We start from the raw sequence: 23,437 nt of genomic DNA, 5'->3' as shown, positions 1-23,437 counted from the left end.
AGCAGCTGTGTGTCTTGGCAGCAGCATGTAGAGCTGGAGAGAGCTGCCTTCCCTTATTCTCCTGCGTACCCCAGTGAACGTTTCTGTTGGGGAGGTATAGGCTAGGCCAAGTATAACTGTTACAGCAGTACAACACATAAGAAAACGAAAAAAAATTGTAGAGGCAAGCAAACAAAGGATGCCTTTGAAGGCCTAATGACACGGCAAAGAGATGAAGACCTTTTCCTTTTGTTCTGGAATGTGACCATAGAGAATTTGTTTGTTTCCCTAATCTGTCCATAAAAATAAGTCTTGTAATCACACCAAAATGGTTTTGATGCAGTGAAGGCACATGGGCATTTAAAAAAAAAGTGTTGTGGAATTCATGTATAAATACTGAGGTGAGTGAAGACCTGTCATGTGTTGGAAATGCACCAGAAAAGCGTAATAAGCTTGGAGAGCAAGAAATATAGCAGGCAGCCTTGTGATTCATTTGGCTCCTGCACCTTTGAACTGAAGTTTATGTACAGTAGAGGAACACAAAGGGTGTAGGGTCAAGTTTTAGTAACAGCCCTTATGTTAAATTTTGCATTTTCCTAGGAGAGGGTGGATCAGGGACAGCAAACTCAACCTTGTTTTTTTATTAGACTTGTCAGGGATGTAGTAATGAGCTACTTGTATAAGTATTGATTTGGTGTAGTCCCTTCAGGTTAATGGAGTATGGATCTTATTTTTAAAATGTGAGTTATTTTGGGGGACTTAAATACTTAGTTTATGATGTCTAGTTGCTGCAATGTAATGTGCCGTGCTCAAATGCTGAACTGTCACATAAGCGCTGAAGAGAAGACCTAAGGATTCTTATTTGCTAAAGCTCACGTATTCATGCTCTACTTGAAAAGTAAAAAGTAATCATTTTAGAGTGTAGAACTTTTGCTAAGGGAAAGAAGGGAAAGAAATTGGGTTAATCTCCCCTGCATTTAGTAATGTACAGTTACTGAACCTTGGGAAAAAAGCTAGCACACCGTGGTGGCTTAATTTGTTTCTGATGGTGGTAGTTTCATTTTTCTGTCTTAATTACTGCAGGCTGGAAAACAGAGTGATGGGTGGGGGAACTGCTAGCTGGAGGGGAGTTTCTTATCTGCAGTTTGAAACCTGGATATGAAAATTATAGATCAGGAACATTAAAGGATTAGCTTCAGGATTTGTGTGAAATGATGGCAGGGTGCTTATTTTGTAATAATAGAATAGGTCAACTGGAAATCGTTCATATTTGCCATTTTTTTAAAGGATGTGAATCATCTTGTATCTTTATATGGGTAAGAATAACCCTCTACTATTAACAAAATTCTTTCAAATGTAGCATGAAATATTTGTGATCGAGACTTTTGTGTGATATTTCCAGTTATAAGGCATAGCCTGGGAAGCGGAACTAAGAATAGTTTGAACAGTTGTTAAAGAAAAGCTAGAAATGGTACTCAAGGTCATCTTATTCGTGCTCATGGATTGTGCTACTTGCATACCAAATAGCTGTAAAACGAGTAGTATTAAATAAAATTGCGTAAAAATAGAGCTTTTGTGAAAACTTGGACTTGTGGAAGGACTGTGACAGAGCAGAGAAAAAGAAGGCTAAATTTGATGGTCTGTGCTATTAATTAAGTCTGCTCATTTACCATTACTTAATCATTCTTTGGTTCTACCTTGATTATTATTGAAACATATTGGCTTATACTCAGTGTCTCCATTTTTTAATAGAATCTAAATGAAGTTTTGTCTGCCACGTGACTGTGAATCTGAGGTGCGTTTGTTTTTGTTTTTGTTTTGATGAACACTGTAAACGTAATGGCTCCGCTTACAAATCGGTACCTAGGTCCTGTCATGTCACCTGGGGTTTATCATGCCTGCGTTGAATCGAGATTAAAATGTAGCAAAGCTATGTTTTGGGTTCAGAAATTGTCTTAAGTTTTCTGTAATATTACTGCTATGTGTTTTAGCAAGCCACAATTATTTGTTTTGTGCTTTGTGAACAATGCGGAGTCTTTCTGGATTTGAACGTTGGTAAGATAGTGATGTGCCAGAATCCTCTAAATAGAGAAATCCAGTATGTTCTTGAACCGTCCTTGACAATATGTCCAATTGTCTAATGTTCTTGAACTGCACATTTCTATAACTGCGAGCAGATTTCCTCATTTCTTCTTTTGCTACCATAAGAAGCACAATCTCTCTTCTCTTTTCTCCCCTAGACTTGAAAACCATTTAAGCATTTTTCTAGTTGTCGTTGTTGACTGCCATGGCAAATGTGGTAGAAACTGATGTAATGTCAGTGTTAGTTTGACTGGTGCTTTGTCAAAAACATTATTATTGAAAGCTTACAAAACAGCTGGACGCACTGCAGTATTTTCTTGTTCCAGGAAATGGAAAATGAGATACTGGGAAATGCAGCATTTTTTCTTTAAAAGATAGGTGAGGGGAATTTGTATTTCCCCACCTTCATGTTTTATGAACACACATTTCATTACTGTCCCTCTGTAAGTTATGAAAAATGCATGTCTCTTCAGTCATTTCCATTCTCCGAATGGCAGGCCACATTCCTTGCAAGCCAGACAGCTCGTGTGTTGTGGATAATACTGGGTCTGCAGGAATGCAATGTTCAGAGAACTTGACTTACTGATAAGAAACCATTCTCTTCTATTTTTATTTCCTCTCCGCGCTGGACATTTGCTCTGAAGACAATTTGCGTAGTTCCACCCTCGCCCCTCCTAATTGTGTGCTTATGGTATATTCAGCTTTCTTGTGTTTTTATTATGATGATGCTCATGATATGCTCCCTTCCAGCTTTAGACTGCACCTCATCTTCCAGATGACTGTCCACAGCTAACCCTCTTTATGGCAGCAATAAACTCTCCTGATGATAAAATTGCAGCTTTAGGTCTTCAAGAGAACTGTTCCTGAGGGAGGAAATAAAACATCTAGATGTTGACTGCTGCAAAATGTCAAAACCAAAAATTACTTCATTTGTGAGCAGATGAACTTCAGTGTGCTGAACTTCATCCTGGTGTGTGTGTGTGTGTATATATTTTGAAATACATGCATACATTTTTATTTGAGTCCTTACGCGTTAACAGGAACTAGGGCCTTTCAAGCCTCCTCTTGTAGAAGTAAACGCCCCTGGAAAACTAATTGTATGGAGCTAGTACAACTACACCTTCTTTGTTCTTCAGTCTCTGTGGACAACTTTGTATATGGTTTTTTAAAATTCATGGTTGGTGATGAGGAGAAAGGAAAACATGTATGGAGAAAACTGCTAAGAAAAGGTGCAAAAAAGTAAATCGCTTCTTGATCTTTCATTAGTCGTTATGCTTTCTTTGTCGTGGCCACAGGTTTTCAGAATGAATGCCTGTAAGCAGAATGTCAAAGTGCTAGCATTTGAATTTATGAAAGAGGACTGTGCAAGAAGCATTACTTTCCTTTTTCAAGTAAAAAGGGTTTAACCAAGAAGATAATTTGTCTTAGGTAACTTTTATGTTCTAATCTAAATTGCTTGTATTTTTAACAGTGAACAGAGTATCTGCCAAGCACGAGCTGCTGTAATGGTCTATGATGATGCCAATAAGAAATGGGTACCAGCTGGAGGATCTACTGGATTCAGCAGAGTTCATATATATCATCACACAGGCAACAACACATTCAGAGTAGTGGGCAGGAAGATTCAGGATCATCAGGTAAGTGAATCTCTGAAAAATCTGAATAGAAATTGTAAGCTATTTTTGTAATTCTTCTTGACACTAAGAAATAGGTTTTCAGTAATGGGAATTGTAAATAGTAAACTTTATTTTTAACTCAAGTAATGAAAACTGTATTACTATTTTTTCCTTCACCAGTGAAGTGCCTCATACCTTCAAAGCAACATTCTTGTATGCTCTTTGCCATTCCTTCCTACATGCAGATACAGAGGGTAGGGAGGAAGACTAGTATGCATGTCATCTGGTTCTCCTTTAGCCAAAACGTTAGTCTAAGAACTGATGTTCTTCCCTCTTTTATGCAGTTAGCTGCAGTCTACTTTGGTATCAACAGTTCTTTTTTTTTTTTTCTAGCTGTTTCTGTATTACAGAAAGTTGGATACCTGGTTTCTCATTTCCCCTGATCAGTTAATTAAAAAACCCTTTAGATATTTGGTAATGCTGATCAACTACCACTTTGAGAAGTAGAGAACAGAGTAGTAATGATTACATCTTAATTCCCTTGATGAAGAATTTAATAGATCTTGATTAAATGGCACACTAGTACTGTGTTGTGAAATATGAACAGCCTTGTGATAGTTGGGGTGGAGTTATATCTATTATCTTTTTGTTTGGGTAAAATTTCTCTCACCTTCTTTTCTTGATCTTTTATCAAGAAAACCTGAGACATAGAATGATAATCTCACGTGTGATCTGTCACTAAACACACATTCCAAGGAATAAGTAGCATCTGTGCATTTATCTGAGGACAAATATATATATTTTGCCATTTACCAGTAGATAAAGCTGAGAGGATATGTTTATCCAAGTGCAATGCGATGTTCTTAGTGGTTGGCTTGGAGCAAATGGTTGTGCTGCTGGCTAGAATTCACCAGCTTTTATGTGAGCCATAACAATCTTGCAAGATGATACCTTATGATGCATAGAAGAAATCCATGTAAACTGTTACTGAAAGCACTGCAAGTGAAGGGGTTCAGCAGCCAGAGTAGGAAGGTGATAACTTGGTTAGAAAAATTCTCACAAGTACTCTGAAGTTGATGGAAAACCAAGGTGGTTTCTAAAATCCAAATGCATGTAAAGAAACTGTTGACGTTCTACATTGCTGTTAGGAAATACTGCATCATTTGAAATGTGAATTATCAACATCAGTAGTTTAAGCAGAAATACCTTACCGAACATTGTCCATCTTGTAGATTACAGGACTGAAATTAGCCCACATGGTTAAGGAATAAAAACTAAATGAAGCTGAAACTTGGGATGAAACAGCACTTTAAACTACTTTAATTTTTCATTATTATAGGTGGTAATAAATTGTGCCATTCCGAAAGGACTGAAGTACAATCAGGCTACACAGACCTTTCACCAATGGCGTGATGCAAGGCAAGTCTACGGTCTGAATTTTGGCAGCAAAGAAGATGCCAATGTCTTTGCAAGTGCCATGATGCATGCCTTAGAAGTATTGAATTCACAGGAAGCTGGTAAGTCTCTTAACTCCACTTTTGGAAGATTGATCAAATAGAGATGAAAAAAATTAAATGTTTATGCATAAAAGACAGTAAGTCTTAGTAAGTCTAATCATGATTCAGCCTCCAGCCATTTTGATGATTTGGCTGTTTTGTCTGCATAATTGTTGCTGCTTAACAGTGATTCTGAACCTGATTGCCACCCACATAAATGGAATTCTTAAAAACTGAATTGATTTTCATGGTATTTATTACATGTAGAAACTTGCTGACTTATTTTGTTAAATAAGCACCTGACCAAGAAATTTATAACTCTTAATCACAGTACTTTTCAGTCTTCAGGTGGTGTCTATAATATATTCTAGTTAGACGTTACAGGAGAAGGATCAGTATAGCACTGGGACACACAGAGGGAGTTCTCATTTTATGAGACTTCTAGACTTTTGTGTTCATGTAACCAAAGAGTTCTTTTGTCCTCATTAATCTTTAAAGGTTGTCCGTGTAACAAGAGAGAGTATTTTTGTGCCAGGTTTCTTTCTCTTGTGTAGAAGAAAAGTTGTGGATAACCTTAGCAGGGCTGTCTCAACTACAGCAAAAAAGGGTGACTTTATTAAGTTCCTTTTCATTCTTACAGCTTTTTCAACACTTGCCTTTAGAAACTAAGCTAGCTAGACCAAGCAGTGCTGTTATGTAGTAAATGAGGCCAAAAAATAAAGGATACTTAGAAGTGTAAGGCATCTTTTGCCAGATAAAATAATGCAGTTGTGTATCACATTCTCCTGCCTACTAGTTGGATGTTTGCTCCTCTAAATCCTCCAGTTCTTCTTTCCCTAAGGGCTATTTGATTGTAAATATTTAATGCACTCCAACTGTTTATTATCTTGCAAACTTACATGATTGGTTGTAACCTTTTAAGTTGTCCAAATTGTGAAGAGAATCTTTTTCTCCTTCCTGTGATTTTTGACTTGGTAGTAGTAGGTGTAGGTGGAAATGTGTTAACTGCATCAGAAACTGGTGGTTGATGCTGTCAGTATTGGAGGAAATAACTGTTCTTATATAACTTTTGTGAGCCAAGAAAGAATGTGACTGGTTCATACTGTCTATTACTGACCTGTTTCACAGGCGTATCAGTGCTCTAGCTTCCATCAAGATGAAATAAAAAGCAAAGCTTAACATAACATTTCCTGAAAACGCTTATTCAGATGTCTGAAGATGATTAGCTATGCACTGCTGCTTGTAAAAACATTCAGAAGCACGCATATATAAGCTTTTTGTAAACCCATTATCATTTTCTAACAATGTTGAAAGAGAAGTCTTCATAATTTATCATCAGTTGAGGGGTTTGTTAGTGTATGGTCTGCATGCTAAATATTTTAACTCTTATCAATGTAAGAAGTAAAAAGAGATGATTGAGCAACCTGCTCTAGTGGAAGGTGTTCATGCCCATGGTGTGGAGGGTTGGAATTAGTGGATCTTCTAAGGTCCCTACCAATCCAAACGTGTCTATGATCCTATCTGTCTGAACATGACCACTAATATAAGGAAAATATGATACTGAATGGCTTGCAGTTCAGAAACAAACTAATTGGACTCCTTGCTCTAAGTTAATGCATTTCTTATATCTGCAGTTGGGTGTTACCGCACTCTCTATAGTCTCCCTCTCCTGAATATATTTGAAAAATGTCAATGGTCTTTACTGGCATTCTTTGAAATTTTATTGAGGGTTTCTCTCCCTCTAGTGGATCTGCAAAAGCAAAGAAGTGGTGCGTGTAGCACAGAGTACAGTGACAGCCTTTTTGTCATTCTAATGAGTTTAGAATTCAGAGTGAAAGTGTTTGAAGTTAGAGTAGAATAAAGCCATAACTGCAACTGGCAATTTTCTTATTAAAAAACAACATGGTACATATGTCTCAAAGGACTATAAAGTGATGGCTGCCTTGTCAGTGGAATTGCTTGAAATATCCTGCACATCTAGTTTTTTCTCCCTGATCTACAGTACCTGAACATGTGATCATTGTATTTTCTTTTAAGTTTGAACTCCAGTTATTTAAATAAATACAAAAGTCAGTGGGTTTCCACTCAGTTCTGCTTTGAATGGTTGTATTAACTAGCAGCTATGCAACCAGACCCTATTCCTCTGGCTAGTTGAGCAGACTGTAGGCTACCTGCACACCAGAAAAGAAAGACAATATGCAGGAGTGTGTATTAGCCTGGAATATTAAGGTAGCTACAAATCCATACCACGCACCTTTTAGGAAATGTACTCAAAATCACAGAATCATCTAGGTTGGAAGAGACCTCCAAGATCACCGAGTCCAACCTCTGACCTACACTGACCAGTGCTCCACTAAACTATATCACTCAGCTCTACATCTAAACATCTTTTAAAAGACCTCCAGGGATGGTGACTCCACCACTTCCCTGGGCAGCCTGTTCCAATGTCTAACAACCCTTTCGGTAAAGAAGTTCTTCCTAATATCCAACCTAAAACTCCCCTGGCGCAACTTAAGCCCATTCCCCCTCGTCCTGTCACCAGGCACGTGGGAGAACAGGCCAACCCCCACCTCTCTACAGCCTCCTTTCAGGTACCTGTAGAGAGCAATAAGGTCGCCCCTGAGCCTCCTCTTCTCCAGGCTGAACAAGCCCAGCTCCTTCAGCCGCTCCTTGTAGGACTTGTTCTCCAGGCCCCTCACCAGCTTCGTCGCCCTTCTCTGGACTCGCTCAAGCACCTCGATGTCCTTCTTGTAGCGAGGGGCCCAAAACTGAACACAGTACTCGAGGTGCGGCCTCACCAGAGCCGAGTACAGGGGGACGATCACCTCCCTAGCCCTGCTGGCCACACTTTCTTATGCAAGCCAGGATGCTGTTGGCCTTCTTGGCCACCTGAGCACACTGCTGGCTCATATTCAGCCACCTGTCCACCATCACTCCCAGGTCCTTCTCTGCCTGGCAGCTCTCCAACCACTCATCTCCCAGCCTGTAGCTCTGCTTGGGGTTATTGCGCCCCAGGTGGAGGACCCGGCACTTGGCCTTGTTGAACTTCATGCAGTTGACCTCAGCCCATCGGTGCAGCCTATCCAGATCCTCCTGCAGAGCCTTCCTACCCTCGAGCAGATCGACACACGCACCTAACTTGGTGTCATCTGCAAACTTACTGAGGGTGCACTCAATGCCCTCGTCCAGATCATTGATGAAGATGTTAAAGAGGACCAGCCCCAGCACCGAGCCCTGGGGAATGCCACTAGTGATCGGCCTCCAGCTGGATTTGACTCCATTCACCATGACTCTTTGGGCCCGGCTATCCAGCCAGTTTTTAACCCAATGAAGCTTACGCCAGTCCAAGCCATGAGCAGCCAGTTTCTTGAGGAGATTGCTGTGGGAAACATAACAAAACAAAAAAAATGAACCAAACTTTCTTCAGTAACTCGGGAGAATTTTGAAAGACTTCGTTTCATTAAATAATTGTCTGAGGCAATTACTGCAAATTTACTGCACCTTAATCAAATGACAAATGTGTCAGCAGTTCAAGAGATTATTTAAAGAGGTTTTCTGGCTTTAAGGTTGCATGCTGTTTGTTCGGGTACTAAGTGAATTGTCTTAAATGTCTTGAATAAAGATGACTGGTTTCTGTATAAGTTTTGCATCGCATTACAAAAAAATTCATATCTGCATTAAATAGAGCTCAGTGTTGCTATCAAAGTGACTCTGGAATGAGAGAAGAGCCACAATGAAAGGAAATGACATGAGTGAGAAAATTCTCCAATATCTGCGAAAATTGATTATTCCTTTGAAGGAATAAAGGCAAATAAGTAAATTATGCTTTGGGAGATGGGAAGATGTATCACAGAATAATAGAGCAGCTTTCATTGGAAGGGACCTAGTTCCAACCCCCTGCCATGGGCAGGGACACCTCCCACCACACCAGGCTGCCCAAAGCCCCATCCAGCCTGGCCTTGAGCACCTCCAGGCATGGGGCATCCACAGCTTCTCTGGGCAACCGGTGCCAGTGCCTCACCACCCTCTGAGTGAAGAATTTCATCTTAACATCTCATCTACATCTTCCTTCTTTTAGTTTAAAACCATTTCCCTATATGCTATTGCAATCTGCCAGTGTAAAGAAGTTGCTCTCTGTCTTTTCTATAAAAACCCTTTAAGTATTGAAAGGATGCATTGAGGAGCCTTCTCTTCTTCAGGTTGAGCACCATCAGCTCTCACCATTTCTTCATAGGAGGGGTGCTCCAGCCCTCTGATCATCCTTGTGATCCTCCTCTGGACCTGCTCTAACAGCTCCACATCCTTCTTGTGCTGCCCACTCCTCTAGTGATGCAGCCCAGGACGCAGTTGGCCTTCTGGGCGGCAAGCACTCGCTGCTGGCTCACATCAAGCTTTTCATCCACCAGAACCCCCAAGTCCTTCTCTGCAGGCCTCATCTCAATGAGTTCTTCTCCCAGTCTGTACTCATCTCTGGAATTGTCCTGAGCCAGATGAAGGACTTTGCACCTGGACTTGTTGAACCTCGTTAGGTTCATGGGGGCCCAATTCTCAAGCTTGTCCAGGTCCTCTTGAATGGCATCCCTTCCTTCTGTTGTATCAGCTGTACCACACTGGTTGGTGTCACGTGCAAACTTGCTAAGGGTGCACTCAATCCTATTGTCTTTGTCGTTTCTAAAGATACTAAACAGCACTGGTCCCAAGATGAACCCCCTGAGGGATACTGCTTGTCACTGGCCTCTACCTGGACATAGAGCCAATGACCTCAACTCTCTGAGTATGGCCGTCCAGCCAATTTTTTTTATCCACCCTCCAAACTCTTAACAATTGTAGAGATAAAGATGTAATATAGGACCCTGTCAAAGGCCTTATAGAAATCAGTCAGTCTTCCCTTGTCGACTGATGCAGTCGCTCCATCACAGAAGGCCATCAGATTGGTCAGGCAGGATTTGCCCTTGGTGAAGCCATGCTGGCTGTCTCAGATCACCTCCTTGTCCTGCATGTGCCTTGACATTGCTTCCAGGAGGATCTGTTAGGTGATCTTGCCAGGCACAGAGGGGAGCCTCGCCAGTCTGTAGTTCCCTGGGTCCTCCTTTCTACCATTTTTAAAAATGTGAATGATGTTTCCCTTTCTCCAGTTGCTGAAGGAGTGTGATGAGTGACTTCTCCAGTTACTTATCATATTGAGATTTGATGCAGAAAGTACCTTCCAGTTCATTGGGAAGAGGTATTATTTTGTGGGGCATCAGTCTTCAGCCCCAAATAGACCTTGTTAAGAAAAAAAGAAAACAAGTATGAGATTGATAGGTGTAATTTACATTTGAGGTGGTACTTTGGGTTGTTTGTTTGCAGAAGAAGAAAGGATGCTTGAAAGATGTAACTGTCAACAAGGCCATTTTGATTTTTTCTAATATAACTCAATGTATCTTACATTCATTATGTTTTTTTTTTTTTGTATGAATATTTAACAGTTAATTTCATCTTTGTTACAACTTTACATGATTTTAGGGCATTCTAGATAGAAGGACCAGGATAGGAATGTTTTCAGTGAAACTGTTCTAATATTGCCTTAGGAGACGCTTTAATTCACAGGAGGAAGAGAAAGAAATATAGTTCCCCCACCCCAGTCTCTGTATTTTGCTGGTCTAACAGTAAAAACAAAATTGAGGTTACTTTTCTTTAAATTCTTTAGTAACCATAGAAGTTTAGTTGTTCAATTATTAATGACCAAACTTTTATGGAGAAAAGATGCATGCTTTATCCACAGCTTCGAAAATACACTGATCTGTGATCCTTTCTCTTACAATGAAGATCGTTCATTAAATCACCCCTTATAGGGGAAGGTAGTTACTTATAGAGTGAATAATTTAGTATCTTTGGAAAATGCAAACCGGGATGAAAACTGCAGTTGCCTAATTGGAGTATGTGTAGAGACTATAGAAGGCGCTGAAATGAGAAATTACAGGGAGGAGTAAGGAAGAGGGGGAGAAGAGCTCAAAATGTTTCCCACACTGTTGTTTCACATCATGCTACAGCTTGTTTCAAGAGAAAAAGGATTTTGTAGTGAAGTAATTATGCTGTACCTGTACTCTGGCAGCCTCCTGGAACAGGCTGTCAGCACTGCTTGTCAGAGCAGCTGTAATGTGATGTGCTATTATTACCTGGGTTGTCAGAACCAGAAGAAGAGATCTATTTTTGATAGTAATTTTTTCTTTTTATTTTAAGTATGGGATTGATTAAATATTTTTTTTTGTAGTTACTAGCTTCTATAATTCTGATTTATTGGCCAAAATACTGATCTAAAAGAAGTTTTAACTGTTTATTGGACAAAATACTTCTTTTTTTCCCCAAGTTTTCAGGGTTATGCTCACCTTTAAGTATTGCCGTCGTGGTATTTTTGGTGATTTTTGTCATTCTTGAGGACTAGTGTTGAATCAAGTGAACGTGTTACAGTTTGGGTGGGCAACCAAAAAGAACTTCATTAAAATTTGAGTTGGTCTTAACTGCAGGGCAGCCATAGATAGAAGTATAGTAGTTTTATGAATGAAGTTTTGTTTAATAAACATCAGGGAGTGTCAAGAAGGGTTCATGTTCTTGTCTTAAATATTACGAGTAGAAGTTGCAGCTATATTATATCTGACATCTTTTGTAATCAGGGCATTGTCATACATTCATGAATATAACTGTAGATTATAAAGGCTCAATTTTTTGGTATTAATCAAAAATTGACAGTTATCACTGATAACATTGTTACTTAAAGAAACTTTTACTGAACTGGGGAAACAAGTAATGAATACCTTACTGATGGTGCTGATAAATTTAACCTTTGATACCTTAAAATAATTTTGTTAAGTTTGTAGGAGTGACCTTAGCACTCTATTCTAGAAGCTTTGTCTCTGTCTCCCCCTACATAAAAGAGGGAAGCAGAGAGGGAAGCCACAAGCTTGCTGGAGGCCACCAAGCAAGCTTGTTCCCAAGCCAAGTGTAACACCCAACAGCCTTGTTTCCAAGGTTCTGCTGGCATTGATAAGAGGCTCTGCTCCCTTCAATAGAAAGCTTATCTGTACTCAAATTCAAATACGTTTTATTGAATGTTTTTGTTATCCTTGGCCCCTTCTTACTACCTTGTGCAGCTAAAAGTGCCTGTGAAGTGAAATGAAAAACATTAATTTCTATACAGGAAAAGCAACATAATCACCATTAGCTAAAATAAATCAAAATGAGTCAATTAATTCAACTGAAAGCACTTATAAAATGGGAGTCACATATGAAGAGGCAGATATTTGAAGGAATGGGAAGTCTTAATTGGAAAGTAATTAGCTTGAACAGAAGTACTAGAGCAGTTTTGTTGCTTATTAATGCCCTAGTGTTTGACCATTGTAGCCTTGCTTATAATCCATAATACAAAGCCAGGTCTAGATGAGAGGTCTAGATGCCACTTTACCTTTGCTAAACACTAGTTAACAACTTTCCCTAAATTCTGTTCCGTAATGCTCTGCAATAGGACAGGCTCTGAATAGGAGGAGAAGGAAGTAGAGTGAAGTGAAAGAGGTCATTTTCCCATGATCACTTTTCCTATTACTTCCATGTATCAGTCTCTGAAAAAGTCTGCTTTCCATTCACTTAGAAAAATCTTCAAGCATTTATTAAAATACTTCACTTCGTTTATTAAAAACAAAACAAAAAAAAACCTTCTTATATTCCACAACAGAAATACATCTTTTAACTCTGGCTTTGAACTTTTGCCTGGGGTGTGCTCTTTGCTTAGTAGGTGTGCTCAAATTGTCCTTTATCGTCTTTTGAAAAGGTTTTCACTGTTACGCGATACTTATCTTTATAGCATATGTCTATACAAATTAACTTGCTGTCTGCTTTCGTTTCATTCGTCCTTAGAAGAGTCATTCGTACTTTGCTTTGACTATCAGACTATATGACGGATATGTTGCTTAGCTTTGGCACTGATACACTGAGAAATGAACTGGTAGAAATTCTTAATTACTGGGTTGTTTATATAATTGTTTCTCTAAGGCAAAAATTAGATCTTCACCTCAAACTAAAATTCTCGTGTCATCCAGTTGACTAAGTTTTTATGAAGATACTAGATTAAAAAAAAAAAAGATTGTACTCTTAGACTGTCTTTAAATGAACAGTACAGTAATTGCAGGTGTGTGCATGTTGGCTTGGCCTATCCTTATATTGCCACCTCCCAAGGAAGTCTGTCCAGCTAAACGAAAATACACATTGTAGGTATATAACCCGCAATACATGTATTGTTCCTATCTTGAACGGTAAATAACCTGTTTTTTCTTAGGGTAGGAATGCAATGTCTTCTGGTGCTTTGTCAACACTGCTAACATCAGACAAGTGATTTTAAAAGAAGCGGGGTGGAGAGTTTCAGGTGAAACTCCAAAGTAGACAATATATTCGCAAACACCGGGGAAAAAACCTGGAAAGGCACTGAGAAAAACGTGTTTCTATTGTCAATTTGCCAACTATACTTTCATAGTGTTGTGCAACTGGAATTAATAAATTCGGCTCTTGAAGGGACATAGAGGTAAGAAGTCAATTTGAGGTGAAAAGGAAGTTAAGGAACTTGGTAAACTACAACACTGGTTGTGGTTTAAAAAGGGGATGCTCAATTTGGTTCAAGCAGTCCCCAGCAGCTGGGTGTCATTCTTTGAGCTATGCCAGCATAGCTGTCTCCATGGCTGTGGGAAGAACCAGATAAGGTCCTGATTTAGCTGGGGAAAACAATTTTTTCATGCTTTCCCCCCTGGAATTTTTAATGCATTGGATATTCAGTCCATCTCTCACTAGATAGGTGCCCCAACTGTTGTAGAGGAAGGGTGATGCAAATGTGAGAATAAGCTGAAAAGCAGAAAACCTATAAACTGAACTACTGCTGAACAAATTAGTATATGAAATGATATCCCTGTCAAAGTACACCACAGACTGCACTATCTGTAGTTTCTTTAGAAAAAGAAAGATGTTAGATTTTCCTTAAAACTTGAAATGAGTCAATGATTCAGCCTTTTCTACTTGGCTTGTACTGGTCTTTGAAGAGAAAGCGATTCTGTAGATGGAACAGACTTCTTGTCCAGGCAGGATCTGTGAATATTTCTCTGGGTGCTTGATATTGCTGATGTATCCTGAAGCGTTCAAAAACATTAAAGAAAGCTTTTTATCACCTGGCTCCTGCTTGTTTGTTTATAGCATCTGTCCCCCTGTCTGGACAGTGCTGTTTTAGCAAGGAAGTGGCGGTCATGACTTCTTGGAGTAAATTAATTTTATAGTGTAAAAGATACCTTTCCCCCTGGGTACATACCTTTAACTTGCCAGTGTCCATCAGCATGGTGGCTACTTCAGTAGGGGATTCAGAGGGGATTTCCTTGGTGAGCATTCCTAATGGCTTGGTAGCTCACCATTTCTTTCTTGAAAGCCTTTGGTCTACTAAGGTTGCATTTTTTCCTGGTAAAAAGTATATATAAGTAATAAAACCAACTGTGTCAGCTGCTTTGCAGGTGATTGCCTTCAACTTTCTTGCATGTATAGATTATAAAAAGCACCGGAGCTTACTGGAGTAGGTCAGCTTCCCAAGTCACGTTCTGCAAGGCAAATGGCGACTTTTTGACTGAGAGTGAAAAGCTGGAGGTTGTGAGAACAGATTTTACTATGAAATTCTGCTTGTAGAATAACAAAGCCAAATTACAACAACTGGTCTCTGCCACTTCATTTCCCTTCTGTCCCATTTCAGTCTTCCATAAGCAGTGGATGAACACTGAGCACAAATAGATGATTTGTTTCTGAGGGTGACAGCACAAGAAGGAATGAGGAGGGGGCACCAGCAGAAGGTCTGCAGAGTGACAGTATGAAGTCAGCCGCTGCAGCATGGTGTGAATATCTAATAATACTCTGTTCGAGACCAGTTAAATACAGGAGACTAAGCGGGTGGAGGTTCCAGGTTTTCGTTTCTTCTGCATTTCAGTACCAAATAGTTCCAACTGGTAAGTGGCTGTAGTGTTGTAGGCCTGAGCTATAGCCTTGAGCTAACAAAACCAAAGGAGATAAGGATGAAAACAACAATAAGGAAGTGGCTGAAGGAACGTTTCAGAGTGACTCATAGTAACCTTTTGCTTGTTAAGGGTCATTAGATGAAAGGGTATGAAAATAGGGGAATTGGTTGAGGTGCCCCCCCTGCTGGACATCTGTACCACATGCTCAGTAGGAGGTAAGCTGGGCAAACTAGAAAAAACAATCAGAAATAGCAGGGAAGATTGTTTCACAAGTTGACTGTGCATAAATAACAGTACCTAAGTCAGACGTGTGCTTTGCAGAAGCTTGCTAAGCACCTGGTTGTACAGAATGAATTAAAAGACCTTCATGTCTGTTGCAGCTGCTTATTGGCTAGGTGTACTGGACGTGAACCTAGGGATAACAGTATGATCAAAAGATGTTTTTTGTATTTTCGGTTTTTGCTTGTTTATTTTTAATGCTTAGATTATTGTGACTTGTACTGAGAAATGACAGATCTTAGGGAAGGAAATATATTAGATGTAGCAAGCAGTAATGGTATCTAGCATCTTTACACAGCTGCCACTGGGTTGTGTCTAATTCCCAAAGTCTGTGAAAGGCTGCAGCATGCAAACATATGGGCTGCTTCTCTGGCTGCTTGGGAGCTGCAGTCATAGCTTAATAGGCATAAAAGCCTAACACCTGTCACAAAGAGGAGATGAGAGAGGAGGGACTTATAATGTCAGAAGTTTTAAAGTCAAAAAGTTTTCCAGGTGAGCAGTATGACATGTTTCTATTTTATTGATAACTTTACTATTAATTATCATTGCAGTTAGATGCTTTGCATTAAGAATAATATAAATTCACATCTGTGGATAGCTCTTGGAGATATACTCCAAGCAAAATAGTACATCCATTGCATCATCATACACTTAAACATGAGGACCTAACGATTGCTAAAAAGAAGAACTAAGAAAGACAACCTCTGTAATGCTTTCTGCTTCTGTCTTTTATAAGTAAGTTTGCATTATGTATTAACTATAGAGTAGATTGTAAACAACTTTATCATTTTCAGGATTTGTTTTCTTTATGACCACAGTGAAGGCAATACTGTGCTGTTTTAAGTACGTGAATCTTTTCGTGTAACCTTCAAAGAGGGCACTTGCTTGCTGAATCTGATGCAGATCAACTGTTCTTGAGGTCTCGATATATCACACATGGTCTCTTTGTGTTTTGGGTGACTTTCACGAGTTCAGATGGCAAACAACTTCAGTGTCTTGACATAATGAGATGGATGAGATCTCATTACAATTTCCCTACTCTAACTAGTTTGATGGAATCTTTGGAAGAAGTTTGTTTCGTTTTGAGACCTCCTCAGAACTGGATAAATGTTGATTGTTCTTAATTCTTGATTCAGAACTCCATAATCTTAAGTGTAGTTATCATTGAAATAATTTCCTGCTTCACTGACCATTTTTACAGACAAATTCACTGTGTACTGTACACAATTCAAAATTTCTCTATCCTTCACTTCTGTTAATACTTCTTAATTGGTTTCATGCTGTATAGAGATTCATGAGGAATACAAACATCTTTGCCTATAAAGCACAGATCTAATACACAATTTGAAAACCTTATAACACAGACTTGATCATCAGCAAAAAGTCACAGAGGAATGTCGTCTTTCTCTTTTACGTTTCTTGCATTTATCAGAATGCACAGTTTGTACATTTGCTGCATGCCTCTGTTCCTTTGGATGCAATACTTGCCTGTGCAAAAACGAAGTGCTTCTATCCAAGTTGACAAGCTAAAATCTTGAGTAAATTTTGGTGTGATTTACAGAAACATACTTAATTTCCTTCTCTCAATTTCATGATAAAGTTCTGATGTTTTTTCTCCTTGTTCTTTCTTTTTTCTTTTTAATTTCCAGTGTTCTATTTAGGTGAGTGCTTTTAATTTTTTGAGCCTTTTCTGTTCCTCCAAGAATATTTGTCCATTGTTTTAAGAAACAGACTTGGAGTGCTTTTCAAAGCTTTTGTTAAGTGCTATCACATATATATAAAATTTATTTTGCATTTCTGTGAAACTTCCATCCATGTGAAATAAAGCCATTCTGCAGATATGTCAGGTAACATTTGTTGCAGCTTTTATTTGCTGTATTATGTTGTTGAGCTTGTTTGGCTTAAGAAGCAGAAGCAGACAGATTCTACGTCATGTGATGGCTGTCCTTTATCCTTGATTTTTTGTGCTCACCCCCTCGCTCTCCCACCCCCCTCCAAAGAAGAAATCCAAATAATGAATGATCTGTCTTCACTTCTAGGTCCTACGTTGCCTCGACAGAATTCACAGCTTCCCTCTCAAGTACAGAATGGTCCATCACAAGAAGAATTGGACATCCAGAGAAGGTATGGTACTGTGAGAGAACAAATTGTTCTATTAAAGAATTCAGTAACTCATCACTGATGATGAGAAAGTAAAAGTCAAGGACTTAAAATTACTAAAAAATTACTTAAAATTGTTGCATTAGGGCAGCGTTTATATGGTTGCAATTTTCAGTAATGCAGCTTTACTGTGTAAAAACTTTGTAGCTTCGTTCCTTCTTCTTAATCTCCACCCATCCTCAGATTGCAAGGATTGCTTTTACTGGCTTGTCATGAAAGAATTGAAATTCAAATTGGAAATGGAAGACTTCACTGCTGTCATTTTCAGCCAGACTAATTACTTTTCCAGCGACTGTTAGAACTTCAGTTTTTGAGACATGTTTATAAAGAAGAAATCAGTAAGCAAGGAAGGAACTTTTAACCTTTGAAAACAGAAAATAAGTCATCTAGTGGAACGTCAATTTTTCTTATTGGATGTGGATGCTCTAAATCAAAATATTGTGTGGGATAGCTTGTTCCACTTTCTTCTATCTTAGTTCATTACCCAAAAAAAGAAACAAACAAACAAAAAAGAAACACCCCACAATCTTTATTTTCTGCTTCCGGTGTATAAACTTACAGAACCTTTTGTAGTTTAATTTTTGACTATAGCAATATTGGTTATAGCTGTGCTGCCCTCAGGGAGAAGACTGTTCCTCTGGCCAGTTGGCACTCCCCATAATGTAGCTGTTGTCTGTTCAACTAGAGGCCACTGGATCCTGTCCCCTGTAGCATTTTTAACATGTTTATTTTTTTCCACAGTTCATTTTAATAATTAGTATGTATCAATCATGTGGCCGAGTTCTGGGAAAAAACTTCCTAGCTGCCATAGTCCTTTTTTCCTTTTTTTTTTTTTCCCTCAGGAGTTGGACTTGATGATCTTTATGTGTCCTTTCCAACTCAGGATATTCTATAATTTTTATTGCATTGCAATATGGGTTAGTGCAGTATGTGAAGTGTCTGGGACTAGGGTATGTGAAAAGGCAAAGTCCTCTAGGTTGGTGGTATGAGGCTGGGTTGACTGAAAAACAGGCCTTGGTCTGCCTTAACCATGCTGCCTATGAAGCAATCCTGAATTATTTTACCATCGAGATACTCCCAGGAGATTAGCTGTTCCCTTCCAGAAGGGATGCTGGGAGCAGTTTAGGTCATGTGCAGTACAGATGCAGGGAACAGGGTCCTTGAATAAATAGGAAGTCACCCAGTTTGACACTGCAAATACACATAATGGTTTTCAGTGGTAACTGAAAAAATAAATTAGCATGCTGGATCTAACTGGCAATGGCACTGAAGATATTTCTATTTAATATTTTTAATTTTGCTTCTTTATGTAGAGGTGAGCAGAAACAGATTCCTAATTTGGAAATGATTCATATTATATATTTGATTAATTAGCTACACACGTGTAACAAAGTATTGACATAAAAATTGGTCATGCTTGTCTTCTTCCTAGAATATACAACACTCTTTTAATGTGAGCAGGGATCACTATCTGAAATTTACCTTGTTCAAAAATGAATATCAAGAAGCCCATTACAAATCTGTGTTTAATGTGTTTACTTCTAAACCTGCTGTCTTGATAAAGGTCTCTTTTTATGTCACTTTAATTTTTGACAGATTGACAGATTTTAAAATGTTGTTTTGATGAGCTTTTTCTGTTCCACAGTAATTTTTTTTTTAAATTCCTCTTCTTCTGTTCCTTTAGAAAGCTGTATTAATTGAAATTTATAATGCTGAAGTACTCTTACAGAAGCATTGTAGATGGATGTCTCCAGAAAGAAAAGCTGCCCAATGTTAAGAGCCCCAAAAGTCTCTTGAAACTTTATGCAAGAAGGCTGTATTATTAGATACATCCTTATGGCTTCACTTCTCATTTGATCAGTGTGCTGTACTTGTTTTCATCTAATATAATGTCCTCTTTGAAGTCTGGTCCTGTTTTTGATTTGTATTTTTTATTTTTCTCAAGAAAAAGGATAGGGAACTGGCATTCCAGTATTTACTCATGTTGATAGCCACATTGTGGAAAAAATTGTTGTCATCAAGTCGAAGACAAACATACGATTTTGTTTAACCATTTCACGAATGACTCTTCAGTCTCCATGTATTACAGTAAGCATGTAGTTATAATACAGTTCAGCTCTAGCTTAGAGCTTGTGCACTCTAGAACTTAAAGACACTTAGTGCATAAGCTCTAAGCTTCCAGACTGTAATAGCAATAGCCTTACTACCAAAGCGTAGAGAGTAGTAAATAGTTGGAAATAAAGAGGTTTATGTATGCCTTACTTTTAGCAGATCTGTAGGTGACATTTCCAGTCTCAGTAAAGATGGTGTGGGCAGAATTAAGTTCTGTAGGAAGTAGTAAGACGAGGTAGTGCAGGAGAAGGGAATGAATAAATGTTATTGTGTAAAAAGGAGCATGGAGTTGTGATTTCAAGAGAAATGTAGGCTATGTGGAGTCTATTGCTTGTGAAATGTGTGTCTGTTGGTGTGAGGGTTTCTGTTTAAGATGTGGCTTACTAATAGCTGTCTTAAATGCTGTGGTCTCATATCCCTCCCATTAAGTATACCCAAATTCAGTACTGTTTGACCAACTCCACTGTAAAGGAGTTTATGAAAATATGTTTTCAGTGATTCTAAGTCCACAAACAAAAATCTGCTTAGATGTCAAGTTGGTAATGGGATCCTGTGGAGGTCATCTACTCCAACCTTTTGCTTGAAGTAGGGCTAATTTCAGATTTACAGGGCTTGCAGCTTCAGGGCTTTTGCAGGCACTAATGTTTCCTCACAAACATTTTGCCAAAGGAGTGCCCAGTGAAGAATGGCATATTAAAGAGATCTTCAAGTGACCTGATGCTTTTGTAACCATTGTTCAACAATCTTGTGGAAACAGTGAATAGAAGAATTATTTTGATCATTATCAACAAAAGCGTCTCTTTTTATTCAACGTTTTTTCCATTTTAGAAAGCATTTAGATGCTTTATGTTTTGAATAAAAGGGCTAAAGTAGTGCTTTTACTTCATTTTGCTGCACATAAATGTTTGCATAATTTACTGTGCATTGAATAACAGTTTATAAAGCCATTAGATATTGCAGATATGCAACGTAAAACACTGAGGTTTTTATGAGGCCAGGATTACAGAATGGGTGGTCGATGAAATCATTTAATTTGGTGAATTGATAAATTCATTACTTTCTTTTTAAAAACCTTAATGCAGGCTGTGTGCTTTCCCTATAAAAATAACTATGGGAGTATTTGAAGATAACTGTTAACTTCCCTTAACTTGCTCTGATTTAAATACATCAATATTAAACTTTAAAACACTTCAGCTTTGATTTTGGATCCTCAAAAGTAAAGTCTTTCTATTTTCATAGGAGATATTTTTCATTATGTCAGTGTTAGGCAATGTATAAAAATTCTACTGGTTATTAGGAAGAGAGCTACTTCACTTCACATAGGTATTTGTTAATAACTTCAGAGTTACTTAGCATTTTAAAATATATTATTAGTTCATAGCATGCCTCTGTGCTAGTCATGAATATAAATTTACCTTCTCTTCCAGCCGTGGTAAATATATTGTCAGGAATATGAGTCAGAGAGTTGGTATCTAATATGATACTGAGGAATTTATTGAGTTAATATTTATAAATAACTTCAAAGTCATCACTGCTTCATAAATAAAGAGTCCAAGAACAGCAGAAAGCATAAGTGTATAGATTAGAAGGAGTAATGAAGGTATACAAGCCACCTGTTGTCTTTCAGGGACGTAATGGACCAAAAGTTGACCGATTTCTGTCGTAAGTAATCAAAAATGTTAGAGGTTCTCAAAACTCAGTACCAGAATACTTGTATTTTCTGTCATTATTAAATACTTGCTGTTTGCTTACAGTTTTAGATTATATCATAGATTGGTGCAGTACTATTAAACAAAGAGAACTTGGTGCGTGACTACTAGAAAGTAGTATTGATATGGCTTTGTTTTCGTAACATCTTTTGGGAGGCTTATTAGCAGTGGTTAGTAGAAGTTTGGATACTGACAAGGTTAATGTGTTTTTTTTTTTTATCCTTTGTAAAATGTGTTCCATTATTCCTTTTGATAATTTAAAAGTATTTTTGCTGAGGTTTTGCTAATCTTAATCCTTTTAAGTGGATACAAATTTATATTTTGGGGGAAAATTAGTATTTATTTCACGTATAATGTGCGAGTTTTTAAAAAACGTGTGATTTCTGATTCCTGATTTTTAAAAACACTTGGAAATACTGAAAGGAAAAAAGTGCATCCTACAATTAATAGTAATGTAGTTACATTAGTACTAATGTAGTTATAAGGGAAAGAGTTTTTATGCCCATCACGTTTTGTCCCTGATAGCCTGGCTTCTACTGTTTTTGGTATAACACATGACCTTTCCCTAGTTAGTAGCCAGATGTACTACTTCCAATTCTCTTTGCTTTTAAGTCGTTTCATCTATCTAACAGTTTATTTTGAGGAAGTAGTGTTTCTTTAAAGGCATACAAATTGATTAGATTATGACTAAATGATTATAAGCTGAGATAGACATGTGAATAAGATATAGTAGTTAGCTTTTGGTTTAGGTTATAAATAATCAGTAGAATACTGCTATTACAAAGTCTATGTGAAGTTTGCATTCCAGAGACATGATCTAGGTGGACTTAAAATTGGGTGTTTTTTTTTGTTTGTTTGTTTGTTGGGTGTTTTTTTTTGTTTTGTTTTTGTTTTTTTAATGCATAAGCTAAGGCTTTCCAGCCATCCAAAGTTATAGTTTAGTTTTCAAGTAGAGCTTGTTGAGGTGGTTTCATGGGACAGCCTGAGGCTATTTGGATCTTTCTTACCTATGCATTGCATAGCAGGAAGGGAGAGAAAAAGAGATTGAAACAAAAAGACCCATCAGCATTGTTTATCGCACCCTAAAGACTTGATTTTTCTTGCCCTCGGAGTTTCTGGAAAACAAAGTTCTGGCGTAATGACTATTTTTAGTGCCTGTCTAATTTTTTTAATTCAGTTTCTTCCTGTTCACAGCAAAGTTTTCCTTAGTTCTGTAAAGTTCAGCTTTCAAAGATTTTACTGATTTTATGTGGAGGTAACGGGTGTAGGCTGGTTACAGTACTGAACAGCTATAGATGTTAGACAACATCGACTTGTTTTGCAGACTGAGGAGAGATCTCTTGCATTAGGCAGTCTTTTAACTACATTGGCAAAATTACTGCCTTAATCACTGCAATTGAATATGTGTGTTGTTGTAAGGATGATTCTGTCAATTACATTAAAATGTCTCTGAAATCTTTCTGCAAAATCTTGTTCAGTTCTTTTTATAGTGCAAAACATGAAATTGAGATTAGAAAATGGTCTGTGTTTTTCCATATTTTTAGTTATTGTGGTTCCCTTTCCTGAAACTTCTATTCTGATTGTACAATCTTTAGTAGTGAGCTCTCCCAACAGATTAAAAAAGCTTTGAGAATCAAAAAGCTGTGTTTTAGCTGGCTAGAATCATGCGTCTTTTCTGACTGTTAAAACACAAATAGAGAAAATATATATAAAAAAAGAAAAAAAAAAAAATAGGGTTGTGTATAGCTTTTCCTGATATTTTTTTGTGGGAAATTCCTTTCTTCCAGTCAACCTAGTGGCAACAAATGCTTAAAGAACAACAATAACAACAAACACCCAACTTCTTGACCCTAGGAAATTCTGTTTCATTTGCGTGGTTATTTACTTGATTTCTTCCTCTCCACATCTTCCCCCGCTCTGCTTTCCTTCACAATGACTGCTAAGGGCTGGAAACCCTGCCAGCTCCCAGCAGGGTTTCCCTGTCCGCAGCACCC

At 38.1% G+C, this 23,437-nt stretch overlaps 1 protein-coding gene across 12 annotated transcripts in view; it reads left to right on the top strand.

Moving 5' to 3' along the window:
* ENAH (ENAH actin regulator) overlaps positions 1-23,437 on the top strand; it is a 110,999-nt gene that overhangs the window by 63,182 nt on the left and 24,380 nt on the right. For 11 of the 12 annotated variants that reach the window (XM_068676101.1, XM_068676102.1, XM_068676109.1 and 8 more), the window contains 3 exons: positions 3,533-3,698; positions 5,017-5,194; positions 17,502-17,586. In XM_068676101.1, the coding sequence (XP_068532202.1) occupies positions 3,533-3,698; positions 5,017-5,194; positions 17,502-17,586 (429 nt within the window). Of the gene's footprint in view, positions 1-3,532; positions 3,699-5,016; positions 5,195-17,501; positions 17,587-21,257; positions 21,397-23,437 lie in introns of those variants that run through there. The other variant, XM_068676108.1, reaches the window with a different exon arrangement.

Source organism: Anas acuta, chromosome 3 (assembly GCF_963932015.1).
Source record: "Anas acuta chromosome 3, bAnaAcu1.1, whole genome shotgun sequence".
In the NCBI taxonomy this organism is placed as follows: Eukaryota; Metazoa; Chordata; class Aves; order Anseriformes; family Anatidae; genus Anas; species Anas acuta.
This window is presented reverse-complemented; position numbering and strand designations above follow the sequence as displayed.